The sequence below is a fragment of the Salmo trutta genome, chromosome 13 (assembly GCF_901001165.1).
Source record: "Salmo trutta chromosome 13, fSalTru1.1, whole genome shotgun sequence".
NCBI classification, from domain to species: Eukaryota; Metazoa; Chordata; class Actinopteri; order Salmoniformes; family Salmonidae; genus Salmo; species Salmo trutta.
In genome coordinates, this window is record NC_042969.1 from 74,778,828 (window position 1) to 74,794,392 (window position 15,565).

Here is a 15,565-nt window from a genome sequence, read left to right on the forward strand (position 1 = left end):
ATTTTTGCTAGAATTCACAACACTGAAGAGTAAGGGGCCTTAAAGAAAAGTATGGACTGGATCTTTATATTTACCACTTTGGTCCTGTTTCAGTAGTAATTAAATCAGACCTTCTTGTTGAGTGTCTGATAATCTACAATTTATATAGGAGTTGTTAAAACATTCTAATAACGGTTCTCTGAGTACATCAAAAAAGGTATGGTATACCTCAACAGTTTTCCCAGACTTAGAGGCTTTAATTGCATCAAGAAGTTCCTCCTCTGTAATTTGGTTTTCACCTGAGTCTTTCTGTACAGCTGTTCATTTTACACTATTAATAGGAAAAAAATCCATACAATTAACTTCGGTTAGTGGAGATGGAAGAGCCTGAAATGAAAACGTATGCTTAAAGCACTTTGCTTCCTCTTTCAAAATATAGTTTAGTGATTTATGCGTGACTTTGCAATTTGTAACAAGTTTCAGTAAATAATATTTACTAGTATTTCTATGTTGAAGATTAAAAAATTATTTGCTGCATTTTCCCCGTATTCCATCCAGTTTGCTTTATTTTTACAATATATTACACTTGATCTTTCTTGAATAAATTCCACCATTTATTTGTTTTTGTGCCTCTATGGTACGGTTTGTATTGATATTTATATGTACTGTTAGTCCCTCTATTTCCTTTGTTAATATGAATTATTTTGACCTAAATTGCTTTTATTTTAAAGATAAGTATTGAATTACATGGCCTATAAAGGCACATTTAATAGTATCCAATACAATAAGTGGATCTGCTGTATATTATGTTGGAAAATGTCAGTTATACCAGTCTGTCCTGATTAAAAACAAGTTGTCATCCAACAGGCTTTGATTACATTTTCAATATCCTCACCCACACGGAAGTTCTGTAAGAGTAATGTATATCCTCACCCACACGGAAGTTCTGTAAGAGTAATGTATATCCTCACCCACACGGAAGTTCTGTAAGAGTAATGTATTGCCAGTTATTTGATGATCCGACCGCATTCTGTCCCCTATCAATACTTTTTAAACTTTTGGTGCCAGCAAGAATGCCATAAGAAAGTAGTCAAGATGACTAGCTTGATTGAGTCTCCGTCATGTATATCTCACTAGTTCAGGAGATTTAACCTCCTCCATGTATATCTCACTAGTTCAGGAGATTTAACCTCCTCCATGTATATCTAACTAGTTCAGGAGATTTAACCTCCTCCATGTAGATCTCACTAGTTCAGGAGATTTAACCTCCTCCATGTAGATCTCACTAGTTCAGGAGATTTAACCTCCTCCATGTAGATCTCACTAGTTCAGGAGATTTAACCTCCTCCATGTAGATCTCACTAGTTCAGGAGATTTAACCTCCTCCATGTAGATCTCACTAGTTCAGGAGATTTAACCTCCTCCATGTAGATCTCACTAGTTCAGGAGATTTAACCTCCTCCATGTATATCTCACTAGTTCAGGAGATTTAACCTCCTCCATGTATATCTCACTAGTTCAGGAGATTTAACCTCCTCCATGTATAACTCACTAGTTCAGGGTATTTAACCTCCTCCATGTATATCTCACTAGTTCAGGAGATTTAACCTCCTCCATGTATATCTCACTAGTTCAGGAGATTTAACCTCCTCCATGTATATCTCACTAGTTCAGGAGATTTAACCTCCTCCATGTATATCTCACTAGTTCAGGAGATTTAACCTCCTCCATGTATATCTCACTAGTTCAGGAGATTTAACCTCCTCCATGTAGATCTCACTAGTTCAGGAGATTTAACCTCCTCCACACTAGTTCAGGAGATTTAACCTCCTCCATGTATATCTCACTAGTTCAGGAGATTTAACCTCCTCCATGTATATCTCACTAGTTCAGGAGATTTAACCTCCTCCATGTATATCTCACTAGTTCAGGAGATTTAACCTCCTCCATGTATATCTCACTAGTTCAGGAGATTTAACCTCCTCCATGTATATCTCACTAGTTCAGGAGATTTAACCTCCTCCATGTAGATCTCACTAGTTCAGGAGATTTAACCTCCTCCATGTATAACTCACTAGTTCAGGAGATTTAACCTCCTCCATGTATAACTCACTAGTTCAGGAGATTTAACCTCCTCCATGTATATCTCACTAGTTCAGGAGATTTAACCTCCTCCATGTATATCTAACTAGTTCAGGAGATTTAACCTCCTCCATGTATATCTCACTAGTTCAGGAGATTTAACCTCCTCCATGTATATCTCACTAGTTCAGGAGATTTAACCTCCTCCATGTATATCTCACTAGTTCAGGAGATTTAACCTCCTCCATGTTTATCTCACTAGTTCAGGAGATTTAACCTCCTCCATGTATATCTCACTAGGTCAGGGTATTTAACCTCCTCCATGTATATCTCACTAGTTCAGGGTATTTAACCTCCTCCATGTATATCTCACTAGTTCAGGAGATTTAACCTCCTCCATGTATATCTCACTAGTTCAGGAGATTTAAGCCTCCATATATCCACTAGTTCCAATATATCCATGATTTCTGTGATTTCCTTAAGTGCATGAGGGTGATAGTCTGTTAGGGTTATAATCTCCCACCATAATAATAGTCTTGTTTCACTTGTCAGCTTGATATATTATTATATATATTTTCAAAGAAGCGTGGATCATCATTATTTGGACCGTATGGATTAATGAGCCAAATCTCTTTATGGTCTAATAACATATTTAAAAGAATCCATCTACCTTGATGATCTGTTTGAACAGTTTGCACATTCAGATCAAAATGATTGATATTGTCACCCTTTTTGAGTTTCTTTGTCCCCCCACCAAGTCATTTTTCAACACAACTTCATCTAAAATTGTTGAATGAGTTTCCTGTAAACAATAGATATTATATTCCTTCTCTTTTAGCCAGGTAAATACTGATGGTCTTTTCTTATGATCTGTTAAGCCATTACAATTATAATTGGCTATACTTATTTTTCGCATGGAATTGCCTTCATTTCTCAGATCAAGAATATTCGAACGAGTTTCAGAAGAAAGTTCTTTGTTTTTTGGCCATTTTGAGCCTGTAATCGAACCCACAAATGCTGATGCTCCAACTAGTCTAAAGAAGGCCAGTTTTATTGCTTCTTTAATCAGTACAACAGTTTTCAGCTGTGCTAACATAATTGCAAAAGGGTTTTCTAATGATCAATTAGCCTTTTAAAATGATAAACTTGGATTAGCTAACACAACGTGGCATTGGAACACAGGAGTGATGATTGCTGATAATGGGCCTCTGTACACCTATGTAGATATTCCATTCAAAATCCGCCGTTTTCAGCTACAATAGTCATTTACAACATTAACAATGTCTACACTGTATTTCTGATCAATTTGCTGTTATTTTAATGGACAAAAAATGTGCTTTTCTTTCAAAAAACAGGAAATTTCTAAGCGACCACAAACTTTTGAACAGTAGTGTAACTTTTGAACGGTAGTGTATATTTTAAAAATCTTGCATAACTTAATTTATTTCCACAATTAAACTAATAATATGCATAATAATAGAGGCAATCTTATTTGGTGCAAGCTACCAACTACACGCTGATTACTTGTTTTCATCCTAAACTAAAAACATACTTCATTCCGAGTATCTAAAAGCGCAAGCTTCCTCTTCATGAGTTCCATGAAATAAATGGGTTTTTCTGTCCTGAATATTGCGACTTTCTTTCTTGAGCATGTTTTTTTCTCTGTCAAGGAGCATGCACTGCCATCTAACCAAACTATCTCTCTCTACCTTCCCATTTCAGTGGAGTGAAATTACTTCCACTAGCCCCTTCCTCCTCCAAGCACACACACACACACACACATTCTACTCTAAATTGGATGGAGACACTGTCATGCGATATTTACATAAGTAATAATGGGCTGGTGTTCCTGAGGGTAGTCAGTCAACAGAGTGGCTCCTATCTCACTGCATGGCCTGCTGGGTAATTGTTATTTTGGCACTGAAGAGCTACCTGGGCCTTGTCTCCCTGTGTGTGTGTGTTTGTTTGTGAGACAGAGCACGTTTGCAAGTGTGTGTATGAGTGAGTGTTATTTTCGAGAAAGTGTTTTCTTAGACCTGAACCAACCGTTCCATTTGCAGCACATGTCTGGAAGGCTGTTGTGTTTATGTCCAGAGGGGACAGCATCTGTCCACCACAGCTCTTCAGTTTGGTTTTGGAGCTGGTATCATGTTTGCTGTTTGCACATTCTTTTCCATAGTGCAAGGGTGTAAATGTGGGTGTGTGTATGTATTCTAGTTGTCGAGATTATGTGTGTTTTTGGGTGGGTGTCGATTTGAATATGTTTATTTACTGGCTTGCCCGTGTGTGAATATGTTAATTGTGATGATATCTGTGCAGGTGTTTTTCATGCTGGTTTGAGAGAGAGAGAGATGGTGTGTGTGGGTCTTCCCAAGGTGCTGCAGACAGCCCTCTCATCCTCTGTGTAACTCAATAAGCCTTGACTGCTGGCATGGTGCTGTGGGACGCCATGGCAACGCCTACTCAATTTAAATCACCTCTGGTCATTACCATGTGCAGCACCATCTTACCTTCCCACCCGACTAACCTCCTTCTGGTTCCACACACCCTCAGGACGAGAAAGGTGTTCACGGTTCAGATGCTTTCAGGCAGCAGGCTTGCTTCCACCACAACCATTCCTAGAAGTAATCTCTGATCTGATTAGCCAGGGTTTCCACAACATGACCTTCACCACGTCCTCTCTACTTATATCCAAGTAGAGGGGACAGATTACAACTATCAAGCAAGTGAAAAATCTTCATCCAGTTCCATTGGTAGCAGAGTTGACATTAACTCTGTTACCAAATCACTCTGTCTGTCCTGTCAGCCACACTCAGCCGTGTAAACATGTCATGGCTAGAGGTGTTCACACTTTCTGTCCATGTCTGCTCTCCTTGTGAGTGAGCACCATTAAAACTCAATTTCCAAGGCTCCCAGAGGAAAATGATCTGGGAAAGACTAATGACCCACTAATCCCGGATCCTCTGTCCTCTCTTCCGATTCCCTGGGAGAGAGCTGGATCTCTGGGATAGGAAGAGAGCTGTGCAGCGTCTGACACCAGGCCATAAAAAGACTTACAGGTGCCTTAAATCATTTCCTCCAGAGTGGTTATTCCCTGCTGCCACTGCCAAATGTCTCTTTTTCATGTCATCTTTTACATAAAGCTTGAAAACCTGCCCAAAGTTAAGGCTGATTTGTAGTTGTGTGTTGATACTTTAAGCGCTGAGTGAATGTGCTGTGCTGACATTTAAACACGTCCCTGACAGGAACTTTATCTCACGCTGACACCAGATTTATCGGGTCATTAACCCGCTCTTAACACCACAAAGTGTTACTTCTGCAACAAAATGGGACAGATTAGTTAGATCTTCCATATAGACAAGGATGCGGGTGGATTTGAAATGGAGACACATCGGATGTGTAGCCTACACTACAGAGAGTGATGGAGTCTTCACTTCTCCATATGGAGGGTTCTTACTGTGATATATACAAAAAACAATGACAAAGAGAGAGAGGGGGGTGCCAGGGGCGGGGAAAGGCCAGATCACACTGCACCGGTTTGGGGGAGAGGGTGGGTAGTAATTGGAGATACACTGAATAACAGCTTAGAATTTTAATTGTTAGCCATTGAATGGATACAATGTTTTTGGTATCGTAAACTTTTATTTGCAGAAGAAATCCATCAGAGATCACAAGTTTGTGGTTTGCTGGACAACAACAGGCAAGGATAGTAAATGTGGAATTGGTGTTTCAGAGTCAAACTGTCTCCATGCTTCAGTTTAAACAGACATTGTCAGACTGAAATCCACAGAACCGGTATTTGATCTCTTGTGTGACTGTGAAGATGTGTTTAAATCCATCCCTGCAGTGAGTGAGACATGTTGCGCGAGCTACAGAGATGAGAGCATCTTATCCTGTCTCGGTTACTGACACACTGCTGGGTTGGTGGTTTATGCTCTCTCTCCTTCTGCTTCTTTCATCTTCTCATCCTCTTCCCTCCTCTTCTCCAAATCCCACACACCTGACCTCCAGGGGCTATCTCACTGACAGCTTTCCCAGGGAACACCACATGAGGCTGGGGTCCGAAGGCGGCACCCCTGGGGATCAGCTCTCCACAGGGCTCAGGGCTTCAGCCCTGCTTCAGTAAGGTAGGCTCAGCCTGGAATCAGCTAAGACTATGACCAAATCTGTTTTCGCCCAGGGAGAGGGGGATTTTGGAGGGGCGGGTTGCTCAGTTGACAATTAAAGGAAACTGCAACACACAAACAAAGGGAACACACACAGCAGCGGCTGTGAGTGTGTGAGTTGAGATTTGCTTGTGTGTGTGTGTGTGTGTGTGTGTGTGTGTGTGTGTGTGTGTGTGTGTGTGTGTGTGTGTGTGTGTGTGTGTGTGTGTGTGTGTGTGTGTGTGTGTGTGTGTGTGTGTGATTGGCACACAATGCAGATGTGTGGGCAGTAGGTGCCATCTGGAGAAAGCAGAGTGGGATGAGGAGGGAGGAAGGAGGAGGAAGGGTGGGCTGCCACTTTAGAAAAAGCGCCTTATCGTTTGATGAGAGGATAAAGGAAATGATCAGAGTGTAATCAATCAAAAAACCTGTGACACAAATGAACGAAGACAAGAAGCCCACACTCTCTCACCCCTCCCTCCCCCACCTCGTCTCAGCAGTGGCCCCGCCCGTTCGTCAATAGGCCCCTTCGTTGGCAGCAACCCCGAACTTCGCCACCATTGGTCGAGCTTGTGAAAAGACTCCAGGTTTTATGGTTGCGTGGCTTGTCGTTAGGGGAAAATGGAAAACCGCCATTCAGGTCATGACGGGTGTCGGACAATCAATGTTGGAACTTAGTAAGTGGCCAATCTCGAGGAACGCCAGATGCTACGCCGAGTTCATGTGGATCGGGATGTTTTCACCGGAGCAACCATGTCCCCACAAAGACACAGTATGGCCTCCCTGGAGACCCCTGACCCCCCCCCCCCCCACCATAACTCCAATATTCACCCACCCTCCACCCTTCCACTCCATCCCTATCCAACACAGTCACCTTCCTTCCCACTGATCTAAAGCCATTTCCTTGAGTAGTCCAAGAGTAGCCCTAAATAGCATCCCTTACTGTCTGGTAATGGAAAAAACAAACAAAAGGTACTGGACCTATCGAAACACAGGGACAAAGACAGCTTTATAGAGAATGAGATCACCCACAATGAAAAAACTCATGAGCGTTTCCGAAACTGCCATTCCAAACTTTATGGAACTCTGGGGGTGGTATTAGCCTATAGATCCAAAAACTGAAAATATTGTATCAAAACAAATCAGACTACTGAATAAATGAGTAATTTAGTGAACAACTAGTGGGATTGATGAGCAGGTATAGGTCTGCCTGTGCTGTGTTCTTAAAGATTTCCCCAAAAGTGAAATGAATGATGATATAGGCCTATTAGCCTCGGTGAGGACAGGAAAGTGATGATGTACCCCATATAGCCCTATAGTTCAATCATAGTCTATGGTGCCAGACCAGAGTGTGCAAAGCTGTCATCAAGGCAAAGGGTGGCTACTTTGAAGGAACTAAAATATTACAAATATTATGATTGTGGCTGTGCATGTGGGTGTTTGAGTGAGAAAGAGACAGAGAGCCAACAAGTAAAAGCACAGCCCTGTGCCGACAACATCAAAGGGCCATTCCAGACTCTGAAGTCAGGAGGACTTTGAGAGTTGGGTGTTAGCCAGACTACCTATGAACCTCATCCCCAAGCTAAATGTGCATAGGCAGAAGTGTAGCCTACAGCTTACACATCCAAGCGGGATCTTGAGCACTTACAAATACATAACATATCTTTCGAATTGCACTTTTTTTTGAAGGACCTAACACATCATACGAAATGGATGACATAGTACACAATTGTGCAACATTTTCGGTGACCCATTTTGCAGAATTGTGGACATGTCTTGGACTCCAGTCCGACTCCAGTCACACATTTAATGACTTGAGACTTGACTTGATAGAAAATAAAATAACTTGAGACTTGACTTGGACTTGGAGCCTCAAGACTCGGGACTCGACTTTGATTTGAGACTGATGACTTGAAATTATCTGGACAGGTTTTGTAATGTTTTGTCACTCATTTTGTGGCAGAGTCTATGTGGATTAATCTACACGCAGCCAGAGACAGTACCCGCAGCATCGCAACAGATTGGCTAGTGAAACGCACACTCGGCAATCTGATTGGACCAGTGAACTGTCAATCAAGACAGGTCGGGTGCACAATGAACAGATTCCTGATTTGCTGTGCCGCTATAATATCGGATGCAGCGCAAACATCAAATTGTAGGAAGAGAGGATTGCCATAATAAATAAATATGCAACCCCCAAACATTTCTGGTGATCAACAATATTAACTGTTTACCTTGTAAACTCACCAGCAATTAGGCAACAATTACTAGGATAGGTCTAGTACCTTGGTATGTAACAATTGCTTGATATTGATCATTTACTTATGAAGCTTGCTTTTAGAATTTGTTGTTAAAATCAAATATCACTGTGGCTAAGACGCACCATAGGCGTTGCTCTCCAAACCCTCCAGTGGAGGGCTTTTTTTCTCTTGTTGAAATATTTTATTTTGCTATGCATGCATATGCCCTATGTGGTAAATCTATATTCCATCTAATACTATAATAATTTCTAGCGTTTCATCATTCCGTTACCTTGCTGTTTATTGCAACACGTAGACATTTCTGTTTCATGTTTGATAGGCCTACGATACAGTTTCATTTTATAGCCAACCATTGCTTACCCTGCTCTGAGTGGGCGCGATGTTTATAGTGCACATGAACATTCGCAAGACTCGTGATGTAGAAGTTATGTTTATTTAATTCAATGTATAGTTTCCTTTGTCCATATTTCCCGGGTTAGGTCGGAGTTCCGTGTGTCTGTGTCCTATGTCTCTGTCATTTTTTGTTGTGAGTAATAGAAGCGCGCGTTTCTTAGTGCGCATAGAGATAGGCTTCGTGACCTGCGCTCCACGCTTTGGAGTCAGAACGTTGAAAGAGAGAAAATGATTGTACCATGTATGCATGGTGTTGGAATATCATGAATAATCATTACGTATGATAAAGACAAATGTACCAATGTAACAATGGATGTGGAAATGGCCTTTTACATTGTAGAACCAGTTTATTGGTTGTACTTTCCAAATGGGTAATTGTATGGTCTTGGGGGCCATGTGCTTATTATGTAGGCCTGCCTGTTGGAGCTCCTGTTAGACAGATTCGATATGGTGTCTCAGATAGGGCAGGTTAAGCCTGATACAGAGACTATTTCTTTTGGGCTACTGCCCGTGTATATTTGGTAAATCTACTTGTATATTTTGTATGATATGGCGCTTTCACCATTGGATCACCAAGACCTGTAAATAAGTCTACATTCTGAGCATGTCAACCTGCCTTGCCTTTTGCTGATTTCATGCCTTTATACTACAGTGTCCATATTTTACAATTACGTAGGGTAATAAAAACATGTTGTAGACAAAATAATGAAAATGACTTTCCTGTAGCCTCGATAAATATACAAAGATTTGTAGCTGAAAAAGTCTTTGCATGTATAGATATTTTTTTTCTTGACTTGAGACTTGACTTGAAAACTTGTGGCAAGACTCGACTTCACTTGCTCTTAGAATGCACGTCTTGGACGTGACTCGAGTCTTGACCATGATCTGCTTTGGACTGAACTTGAGACTCGGACCTTGTGACTTGAGATTTGCTTGTGGCTCGAATAATAGCGACTTGGTCCTACCTCAGCCATTTTGGATCCTGAGCACTACTTTCAAAACTACTGGCTGAAATTATACAAAACCTCTGTAGGGCCACGTTAAATGGAAGAGCCACGATGAGGAAGAACTACGGGTAGCCTGCTGGCTTTTTCTGTGTATGTATTAGTGACTGTGTGAGGTGATGCGAGAACTACCCACCTACTCGATGGCCCTCTGCGGCTCACTGAAGCCTGCCTGGAGGTAGCAACACTTGGCTCATCCCGCGGGAGCATGGAGAAAGATCCATCCTGCGTAGGAGGACGTGAGGGAGAGGGTGAAGAAAACGTGTAAATAGACAGACAGGCTGAACCAAAAGGGTGGACACTTGGGATTTTCCCAAACCGAATAATGCCATCATTGTTTGAGAAAAAAACCCAAAGGAAAACATTAGGCTACTCATTGATTTCTTTCTATACATTTCATACTCTGCAGACCTGTAGGTGATAACTGTTAACAAACATTCTAATATGGAACCCCGGATGTATCCGGCCTAATTCCTATACAACCTTGATACAATGCTGTTAGAATAACCACGATAATCCAATAACACGGGATTCGTGCCCATCATTCATAACAAAATTGTTTTGCACAATTTCCCAAAGTGGAATTTCGTGTTATGTTATCGGGTCATGCTCTTACTTGTTCCATAATCCAATAGATACTGACTATCTGTGATTGTATCCGCTAGGTGGCGACCTTGGTCTAAATCGTTTCACCTTGGACAGCGATGCGCATCACTGGAGACGACTTTCATAATTCACTTTATGAGAAAAATGACAAATATCTGTCGATACATGACAATGACGAGTCCTAAGAAATAATTAACATTTTCTAGGATTCTTTGAGCAAAGCACTTTTGAGACACTGGTGTTATAGCCTAGACCTAATAAGGTGAATGTTGAAAAATTAAACAAAAATCAAAATGTATTAAACGTTTTGGGGAATTTCATCTTCATTATTAATTACAACGTAAATACATTATCTTGGAAGTTTATTCCTTCTCCATAACAATAAAAATACTGGTGTCCGCATGACAGAAATTCACAAAATATTACAGTAACTACTGGCCCTTTACACAGTCTCATGTTGGCCCTACCAGTGTCCATTCATGGCTGAGGGGTAGGGGGGGGCAGTTAATGATTATTTGCCCCTGTTTTCCCGTCCACTGTCTTTCTTATTTGGATTGGCTGCCGCGTCAGAGCGCGCAGACTCACCTCCCGGCTGTTTTCGGAGCGTCGCTCTATCCCTGCTTCAAACACATATTCCACAGGGAGAGAGAGAGAGCAAGACCTGTGAGGAGCGGAACGAACGACCAGAGAAAACGACAAATGGCACTCATGGCTGGGATTTTGTTTACGGCGACCTCTGTGCTGCTTGGAATTTCTACGTGTGTTTCTTCGGCACGGATTTACCCCCCAAACGAAGGTAAGACTGGGAATAATAGTGGAGCCCCGTTTTGGACTTTTTCTCCGCTAGTTTATACTCCGTCCACTTCATGTGTGAGACGGACCACCAGCCCGGTGTCCCGTAGCTATTCTGGACTCGTGCAAGGACCAGCAGCACTCAGAATTGGGCAACACTATTAATTTGCTGAACATCATGTGCCATTCATCTCTGACATTGGATTAGGTTTTCCATATGAGTCAAACCCATCGAACGTTTTGTGCCGTAGACTCCTAGGTTATCTTGCTACCCAAGTTGCTGAAAGCGCTTTGCAAAAACCTGCAGCGTATGAAGTCTATATGGGGCTCTAGCAGGGTCTGAGTGGAGTGCTGTTCAATCTTACTTCAGTCTCTGTTAATTAGGCGACAGCCAACTTCTTCAACAAAATTCATTTTTTCTTGAGCCATATAGGCTACAAAGACACGATGTTATACACAAATCATTATTGCTTTGGAGGGCATGTATGTGTCTGGTTTTGTGCAAGGCCGTTGTGCAAAAGCCCCCTTTACAAAATGAGCCATGTTATTTTAGTTCATAACCATGTATTGCAGTCGCAGTAATGTAAAATTATCCCCATTCAATTAACAAGTGGCTTTTGCGCATTTTCTATGTCAAAACGCATTAACTTCAAAATAATACTAAAATAATTACCCAAGCCAAGACATTTCAGATAAAGGAAAACATCTTAAATTAAATCCACTTTTTAAATTAAATTCACTGCATATTTAAGCGCTTACATTTGTGATTTTCTTCACTGCGCAGTGAAAGGGTTTCCGTAAGAAATATAAGGGACTTGTGAAATGTCATGACGGATTCTTTTTGATTTCTCACTGAAGCAAGTTCATTTAGACGTCCGTGCTCCTCATCGTAGAACCCCAGGACCCGAATTAATCAAACAGACAAACGGAGTCTCCAATATGTATTGGAGAGTCGCATTCACTGGGTTACAATGACAATACCCGTAGTTCTTTATACAAAATATAAAATCCCCTTAAAATGGGATCCCTTCATGTTTTTAATCATCACAAATCCCCCTGGAAAAATCTATCCAAATTACGCATTTGAGTAACGCAAACATATTACATCGTTTATGGATGTAGGTGTGTGGACATGGGCCTATAGATACGGTATTACATATTGATCATTAGCTTACTTCTGACAGGTTTTTCCTTGAGCAGATTGCACATAGTTGCTTTCCTCGGCAAACTGCATAACTATCCAACTATGGCAACAACACGGTGGTTTTTCCAGACTGTAAATTACCACTGTAGACAAGGTTACACATATTCCGTGTTATGAACAGCCTATAACTGCTCACTTCTCTTTCTATGTTTTTCAGTGACGTTACTGGACTCCAGATCCGTAGCGGGGGAGTTGGGCTGGGTCGCCAACCCAACAGAAGGAGGGGTAAGTGCCCCTCGTTAGGACGCGAGTCCCCCGTTGAGTCAAAATGGAGAGACGATGTCCTCTATAGCCCACCGGCCCCCTCCGTCCTTCTCTCCCTCTACTCGACGTACTGGTTAGATTCGAGTCCGATACTGCAGCGGGCGTCGGGTTTCCTGAATAGACGGCTGATTGAATCGGTCTTTGTGGAGAAACTTTATATCCTTTTCCCCCATTGAGGCGCGGGGGAAGAGGAACTTGGCAGCAAGAAAGGGCCCTCTGGAATGGATGAATGAAGGGAAAGGGCAGCGGGTTTCAGTCCTCACAGTAGGATTGGATTGGGCCATAAAGCAATAGAGAATGTGATCGGACTAAATGCGTGACCCCGCGGTCTAATTGGGATATATATAGTTGCGCTGATAAGGTACAGAGTGCGACTGTTTCGGGAATGGCCGTGTTAGGCCCTTCGGTGCGCGCGGCTGGGGCCGGTCTGGCAAACACTTCCCTGTCCGTTGTTCCCTGAGCCGAAGCAGCAACAGCACGGGCGTTTGAATAATTGCATGGAACCATCTTATATGTGTTGTTGTATTTATAGACTAAACCAACAAGGTGGCCCAAAGTAGAGCAACATATGCTATCCATTACGTTCTTCTTTCTATTCAGGCATCTTCTGGCATATCAATTATATTTTAATGATACAGTTTATGGTATGCTATAGACCCACAAAATAAACGTTGGCTCTTTGTGTCAGCCTTCTCTCCAACTCTTGTTTTATTCACCATTGGGTTGAGTTGCTGTTCAATGAATGTGTCTCGTGTGTGTGCTGTTGGGTGCTCTCCGTTCCTTCTTCAGCGGTTTCCTCTGTGGCGGATGGATTGACAGGCCTGCATTCACGCTCTCATTACGACCAATTACCCCCATTCTCCCTCTCCTCCGCTATCGGGGAAAGGTGCGGCCTTATCTGCCTAGCCGGTTGATTTCCACAATAAAGGGCCAAGCAGAAAGAAGAAAGCTGTTGAATAAAGCAGCGGAGTGATGGACACTTTCTCAAATCGGAGCCTCAGCCATGTTTAGCGTTATCTCCCCTACTCAAATGAATAGGGCTTTAAAACGAGATTAGTTATGATAACGCCAAGAATCAAATTCAGCACAGCGTACATCCTTCCCCCTAGTAATAGCTCTGTTTGGACTCGTTTCTTTAAATAGAATATAGTCCTAACCAGATACAATCAGAAGGCTGGCTTGTCTGCTCTTGTTTTTAAATGCAGTCAATTTGAAAACTTTTTTAACCCTAATTGTAAAAAATTTAAAAGGCCAAGTGCAGTCAAAAATGAGATTTCCCTGTGTTTTATACATATTTCCAGACTAAGATGTCGAATAATACCGTTAAATTGTGAAAATGATGATCATGCCCTTTTAGTGTAAGAGTTATTTGAAAAGACCACCTGAAAATTTCAGCCTGTTTTGGTGGGATGGAGTTTTGGCCTGCCTGTTGATATCACCAGGTGGTCAATTAGTTAATAGATCAATAAGAATGAGAGTTCCAAACCTCTCTGCCAATAACAGCTAGTTTTCAGTTTCCCCTCCCCACTCAGACCAATCCCAGACAGTCCTAGCAAAATTCTTGCTTGAGAAATGTATTTTTGTTAACAAGCATTTTTTTGTTTCTTTTTGTCCATTTTAATTTAAAACAATCACAGTAAGGTACTTAATTGTTACCCCGAAATGATTATATATTGAGATAAAAACTGCTGCATTGGCACTTTAAAAGCGCACACCATAATGCCCCCAACGCCTTTCAAAACACCATATACCCTATGCTCTTTAGTAGCTGGGACTTTATCGTAAGTAAAACAAACATTGCTCCTATAATAATAAGCCAACCAGTCATCGATAATGTAATCCATGCACCTCATGTTCACGTCCTATACCAATGAGTTCATTCTGAAAACACCCGGTCCACATGTGTGCTGTCCAAACCCTCTCCCTCTCCAAAATAAGTTGTAGTCCTACAGAAGGAACACAGACACCCTTTTTCCATTGGGTTTCTGTTCAGATCACTATAAGCCCCTACAGACGTAAGGCCTATCCATTAGCTCATACAGAAGATTCTTTCAATATCTCTTCACCCTCTCTCTGTATTTCTCTCCATTTGGTGACCTTTAGCCTCTCTGGGATATGTGGGACGCTAGCGTCCCACCTCGACAACAGCCAGTGAAATTGCAGGGCGCCAAATTCAAAACAACAGAAATCTCATAATTAAAATTCCTCAAACATACAAGAATTATACACCATTTTAAAGCTTCACTTCTTGTTAATCCAGCCACAGTGTCTGATTTCAAAAAGGCTTTACGGTGAAAGCATACCATATAATTATGTTAGGTCAGCGCCTAGTCACAAAAAAAATACAACCATTTTCCAGCCAAAGAGAGGAGTCACAAAAAGCAGAAATAGAGATAAAAGTAATCACTAACCTTTGATGATCTTCATCAGATGGCACTCATAGGACTTCATGTTACACAATACATGTATGTTTTGTTCGATAAAGTTCTTATTTATATCCAAAAATCTCAGTTTACATTGGCGCGTTATGTTCAGTAATGTTTTGCCTCTAAAACATCCAGTGATTTTGCAGGGAGCCACATCAATTTACAGAAATACTCATCCTAAACTTTGATATAAGATACAAGTGTTTTACATAGAATTAAAGATACACTTCTCCTTAATGCAACCGCTGTGTCAGATTTCAAAAAAGCTTTATGGCAAAAGCACACAATGAGATAATCTGAGTACAGTGCTCAGGCACCAAAACAAGCCATACAGATACCCGCCATGTTGTGGAGTCAACAAAAGTCAGAAATAGCATTATAAATATTCACTTACCTTTGATGATCTTCA

At 41.5% G+C, this 15,565-nt stretch overlaps 1 protein-coding gene across 2 annotated transcripts in view; it reads left to right on the forward strand.

Annotated features, from left to right (window-relative positions):
- The first annotated feature begins 11,066 nt into the window (after positions 1 to 11,066).
- LOC115206529 (ephrin type-A receptor 4) overlaps positions 11,067 to 15,565 on the forward strand; it is a 71,941-nt gene continuing 67,442 nt past the window's right edge. Inside the window, exons 1-2 of one of the 2 annotated variants that reach the window (XM_029773630.1) lie at positions 11,067 to 11,266; positions 12,624 to 12,691. In XM_029773630.1, the coding sequence (XP_029629490.1) occupies positions 11,170 to 11,266; positions 12,624 to 12,691 (165 nt within the window). In that variant the 5' untranslated portion in view covers positions 11,067 to 11,169. The remainder of the gene's footprint in view (positions 11,267 to 12,623; positions 12,692 to 15,565) is intronic. The other variant, XM_029773629.1, reaches the window with a different exon arrangement.